This window comes from Micropterus dolomieu, linkage group LG23 (assembly GCF_021292245.1).
Source record: "Micropterus dolomieu isolate WLL.071019.BEF.003 ecotype Adirondacks linkage group LG23, ASM2129224v1, whole genome shotgun sequence".
Taxonomy (NCBI): Eukaryota; Metazoa; Chordata; class Actinopteri; order Centrarchiformes; family Centrarchidae; genus Micropterus; species Micropterus dolomieu.
The window spans coordinates 22,264,144-22,269,868 of record NC_060172.1 but is presented as its reverse complement, the minus strand read 5'-3'; the positions used below and the strand labels follow the sequence as shown (position 1 = coordinate 22,269,868).

The 5,725-nt window shown below is 41.6% G+C and overlaps 1 protein-coding gene across 5 annotated transcripts in view; it reads right to left on the bottom strand.

Moving 5' to 3' along the window:
* Nucleotides 1-5,725, bottom strand: part of LOC123963570 (cilia- and flagella-associated protein 54-like) — a 28,994-nt gene that overhangs the window by 1,611 nt on the left and 21,658 nt on the right. For all 5 annotated transcript variants that reach the window (XM_046040498.1, XM_046040500.1, XM_046040502.1 and 2 more), the window contains exons 53-56: nucleotides 5,162-5,321; nucleotides 3,897-4,054; nucleotides 1,279-1,425; nucleotides 1,038-1,158 (exon numbers count right to left, since the gene is read on the bottom strand). In XM_046040498.1, the coding sequence (XP_045896454.1) occupies nucleotides 1,038-1,158; nucleotides 1,279-1,425; nucleotides 3,897-4,054; nucleotides 5,162-5,321 (586 nt within the window). The remainder of the gene's footprint in view (nucleotides 1-1,037; nucleotides 1,159-1,278; nucleotides 1,426-3,896; nucleotides 4,055-5,161; nucleotides 5,322-5,725) is intronic.

The following is a 5,725-nucleotide window of genomic DNA, read 5'->3' as shown; positions in this document are numbered from 1 at the left end:
GGAGCCTCAGCGGGGCCAGTGCTGCATCCATACACTTGGTGAATGTGCGAGGGGAAAGTGCCAGGCCGAATGGAAGAACCCAATACTGGTAAGCCACACCCCCGAATGCGAACCTCAGGAACTTCCTGTGAGAAGGACGGATGGAGACGTGGAAATAGGCGTCCTTTAGATCTATCGTGACGAACCAATCCTCGGATTGGATGTGCGTCACGATGGTGGGGATGGTGAGCATCTTGAACCTGAATCTCCTCAGAGACCGGTTTAGAAATCCGTCCCGAAATCCTCCGACAGATCATGCTGTGAACCCCATGAGTGAAGCCGCCGGGCCGGCGGGCCGCCAGGCCGCATCAGCGGCCGCACCACAGGGAGAACACCTCCGGCCATCCTCGGAAAAGAGAGCCATGCGGGACCTCAGTACCCGCATGGAAAGGGCTTCGCAAGAAAAAAGCTAATGATGAGTGTGTACAGGTGTGCTTTATACTCCTCCGGTTATTCCGTCACCTTACCGTTCTAGCAACAAACCAATAGGATTGGAGTGATTTCATTAACATTCAGACCTGCTATGCCTAGAGGCGTTCCCATAGTGTCATAACCGACGCAGTTCGAGTTCCCTCGAAGGGGAACTGGGTGTTGAGTTTGCACGCATGCACTGCAAATAATTTATCGCTGAGAAGAAGCTTTTCTGACGAAAGAGTAGAGCTGAAGCAATTAGTCAACAAATTGAAAAGACAATTGATTGAAATTAATCTGCAACTATTCAGATAATATATATAATATTAAGTAGTTTTAAAAGCAAAATGCCCCAAAAGTCACTTGTTTCATCTTCTCAATTGTGAATATGTGCTGGTTTATGTAATCTTCCATGCCTGGTTTTGGTTTTGGACTGTCAGTCAAAATAAGCAATTTGATGTTGAACAATGAGAAAAAAAGCATTTGATAATATTTTCGGACATTTTATAGGCCAAACAATGATTCACTTAATTGAAATAAATTAGTAGGATTAGCTGGTGTAAAAAAGTTTCATGTTCTTTATTTACCAATTCGCAAAGTGATCTGATCCAGTACACTGAGGTACGGGAGGTAGATGTTGCTGGGTCCAGGAGGAGAGAAACATAGTTTTCCATCATCAAACACTACACTCTCACCATAAACACACAGCTGACAGAGAGGGAGAAAAGAGCACTATTGTTAATGATTTAAATTTCGCCTTCAATTTGAATTCCGATTGGTACCAGTAGGTATATGTAGGTGTGTATGGATATGTTTGTGTTTGTGTACCTGTTGTTTCAGTAATTTCTGTGTCAATTTCAAAAGTGTGGTGCTCTGCACTCCTCTCAGGTCACTGAGCAACAAAGTGGCCTGAGCCAGAGTCACACTGGACCTTGGAGGCATGCATGTTCGCTGTGACAGCAGGCTCACAGCTTCCTGTGCAGCATGAATACATAAAAAGCAAATATCAGCACAGAGATTATTTAACATCAGTACACTTATAACCGATAAATGATATTAGTGAAGTTATTGGTCATAATACAACTTTATTGTGTGAGACCCACCCCTCGACCCTGTAACCCTGTAGGCAGGATAAGCAGTTGAAGATGGATGGAAGGATGGATGGATGTGAGAGACCCATATCCACCACCTATAGGGCCTGTGTCCACCAAAGCGATTTTTGCCGCTGAAAACGCCACCTGCTGTTCTGAAAACGCCTAGCTGGGAGCGCTAAGGTGCGTTTTGGAGGCGCAGTGTTTTCTTTTTTGCTATGATAGATAATTTCCGTGGAGGTGATGTGCTGCAAGTACAGCTGCAAAAACGCCAGCAGAGTGACGAGGCGCTGGTCGTATTTTCTGCGCTGGGGGGCTTAGCGCTGAGCGTTTTTTTCCGGTCTCCGAGAGTTGAAAAATGTTCAACTTTGGGGAAAACGCTGCGCTCGTCAATGTCACTTTTTACCCAGCCGTCCAATCACAGTGCAGGAGGGGCGGGACAAACGCCACACCGAGCACATCCGATCTTGAACGAAACGATGTGCCTACTCGCCGAAGTGTTTCCTCGCCCGCAAAATCTCATGAATCCACGTATTCACGTCTGTGCTCATGTTTCAGCCTTCTCTTCATGCAGAGCAAAGGCCAGGGCAAGTAGGCCTATATTCTTTGTGGTGACATTACATTCACTAAAATTAAGTAGCCTACCCTACTTGCAGCTATCACCTACACGGACATTGCGTATCATAGCAACCACAGCGTCTCGAAAAAAAACACTGCACCTTCAAAACGCACCCTAGCGATCCCAGCTAGGCGTAAAAACGCTTTGGTGGACACGGGCCCTGAGACTGATTAAATGGTATTCTCCTCTGAGGACTAAAACATGAGTTATATAATAAATCCTGTGTTCACATCAGAAGATTCTAGATTGAACTCCTGGCTAGCTCACTGTGACCTTTAGCTTGTAAATCACTCAATCTTCAACTTTAAAAAACAACCCACAAAAATGAAAGAGCTATAACTGGCTTCAATACTCAACAAGTGGTAAAAAAGTATACTAATATATGAAATTATAATGAATGTAGTATTTAATATATTACTGTTATACTAACAGTAAACTATTAACTAAACATTATACTCTTTATTTAAGACGATCATGTACAGTTCCGCTTCCAGGTTGTGGATAGGGACTATATTATACTATATTAGAGAGATGTACATTGAACCTGTGCCAGTGTGCCAATATTTGCTGCTTTTAGCCACCTCCTCTGAAGAGCAACATGCTCCCCTTGTTCTGTTTTACTTGTTAGTGTTACAAATATTGTTTGTTGTTTAACTTTGTCCAAGCTGAGAAATACACATTTCTATATGTCAAATATTTCGTGCAAACTTTGATAATTAAGCAAGTAGACTCATAGTACCATTTGTTCCATTATAATCGCAATTGCAAATGGCAATAATGTCCGCAATAATTGCAATATGAATTTTTCTCCAAATCGTGCAGATCTACTCTATATACTGTCTATCAAAGTATATTTACATGTGAATGGAGCCTAATTATACACAATTGGACCATCAACATGTGGTTAAAGATGTCTGAGCCCTTCACATCACTCCCTCACAGAAATAAAGAGCCTAATGTTGTATTTAGTGTTACTTGCTCATCATATTTCTTTGAATGACAAAATTTGTCCATAAGGACATAAAAAGCAGTGTCTGTTGTCACACATCATTCAGGAGACAACTAGCAGAATATTTGCTATTCAGAGGTGAAACTATCCTCTCACAACAAGAAGGGACTCAGCCTTTCAAGTGGCTGTGATCGTATTGTGGTTTTTACTCCTCTCTGGTTAGTAGTCACGCTTGACTGTCTTTTGTTGTATGCTTGACAGTTAGAGCTCAAAATATGTTAGAACAACAATACGGTTTTCGATCATTGGATCGACGTTCTCCAGATTTGTCACAATTACAGATCAGGAGGTTTCTCATATAACTGCTGGTCAATTTGACTCGCTTCTAGTGAAATTTAAATATTCCATTTGTTAAAAAAGTCTCAATGGTAAATCTAAGCATTCATATAGCTCTTTTATTCTTAGAGCTTTATAATTTGCCACTCATTCAGCAATCCAAACACCAACCATTACAGTTCAAGTACAAGATCAAACCACCAATCCTGACAATCCGCTCTACCTCCTGGGCTATAGCAGCCTTTGATGCAAACAGCAAGGATGCTGTCATATCTGTCCAATGACAACATGAACACAAGTTCAGTAGACCAAGAAAGGTTTTACCGACTTGGTTTTCATGGTTTTGTTTTTTCCCTCTTTCTCTATCTCTCCCTCTGTATTTTGTAAAATTTACGTTGAAAAAAACACAAAAAAACTGACTAAACAAAGGTGTCTGTGTGTGTGTTGGTACCTGAATCATTGCCATGCTGTCATCAGTCTTGCCTCGTTGTGCTTCCAATTTCGCACATTCGACCATTAAAAGGGCTTGAATATCGACGTCTCCCCATAGCGCACATTCATCAAGACCCTCCTGTAACATCCGAGCTAACTCCTCATTAATGTTCTTACCTTAAAAAGACAAATTCCCCCATACACACATTTATATGTACACACACACACACACACACACACACACACAGATTCAATATCTAATATTCATCATTCATCATCACAAATCTATTATTCATTGGTAAACAAACTGAAGGTGCTGAAAATACTCTACCTTTTCTGGGCACAATATACGAAGCCTTGTTATGAGAAACAATATAAAGGGGCAAGGTAAATTACCGTAAAACTTGATTAATAGCCTGGGCTTTTATTTGCTAAAATCGGAATTGACCCTACCTATATTTGGGACAGGCGTCCTCTTGCACAAAACTGAAATAGGCTACTATAAAGAATGTATTTATTTCAAACACAATATTATTTGTATAAAAATTATCCAATAATACGAAATACACGTCATTCATTTGATCTAGCTCCGACAGACAGCTTACGCGCTTTTATTTTGAAGGATGCAGGATGAGAGAAGTGTGGCAGAAGTTAGCAGACAGAGAGCGATGGACTTCACATGACAGGATTCATAACTTGGATTCATTTTTATGAAAAGCTGTTCTGATTCTTTTGATCGGTGGACCCTTACAGACTAAAGGAAGATAAATAATCAAGAAACGGACACATCAGGACTTAACGAGCGCTTCAAAGGTAACAGAATTCGGCAACTTTCTCTTTCTTTTAATCTCTTGTACCATGCCGGTTACGCCGGTAAATGTGTAACAATTAGACTTTGGGGTTTATTGTTTCTGTTAAATGAATCTAACGATGTGTAGCATGTCCATACTGACATATTGATCGTATGTTTAAACATTAATATTTGTATTAACAATCTAAGCAGCTTAGAAGCAGCTAAAGCGGGTGACCCCACAGGGTTTAAGAGGTTTAACACAACCAAAGAAGTTACATAAAAACCAGACCACGTGTTTAATGAAGACCTGCGTTTATTTGTCCCACACCAGGCCAGTAAACGGGTAGGCGGCTATTTGGGCTATTAATTGAAGTTTTACGGTAGTCCTCTATGTGGGAAGATCTACTCAGTTTTTGCAGTCCTTGTAGTATTAGACAGTATGTTTTTGCCACTTAGAAAAAAAGAAAGAGCAGCACAACAGATGAACAGACCTGGGAAAAGGGCAGCAGCGGCAGGGACGTGTGCAGCCAGGCTGCGGACCAGAGCCAGGCGGCAATGCAGCCACAGAGAAACTTCAATTCTCTCACTGGCCTCAACCGCTCTGGGACAGTCTCCATGCAGGGGGTTTGACACACTGCAACCTTTAGTACCCTATAGACAGGATATAACACATATAAAGACATGCATACACACAAAAAACAGTAGCGTAAGTCATCCTAAGCCATCGTGAATAAATAACCCTTACCCTTAAGGAAGGGGGGGTCAGTGCGCATGTGTAGTGAATGTGTGTGTGGTCAGACAGAAAGACATCAGCTGTGCTGGTGTTGTGCTGTTGTCATTTATCACCTTTGATGAACCACACAAAGAATATTATATAGTTTTTAAATTGTTACTTGAAATAGACCCGCGAGGAACCATGACATGCACATGCAAACTCCGCACAAGACCAATGAATGGCAGGCCAGCAGAGAGAAAAGGCCTCTGTTTATCTGTAAATGTACAGCGTTTAGTTACAGAAGTGAGATTGCAGCTCTGCAGCTTCGCAAGATAACCCC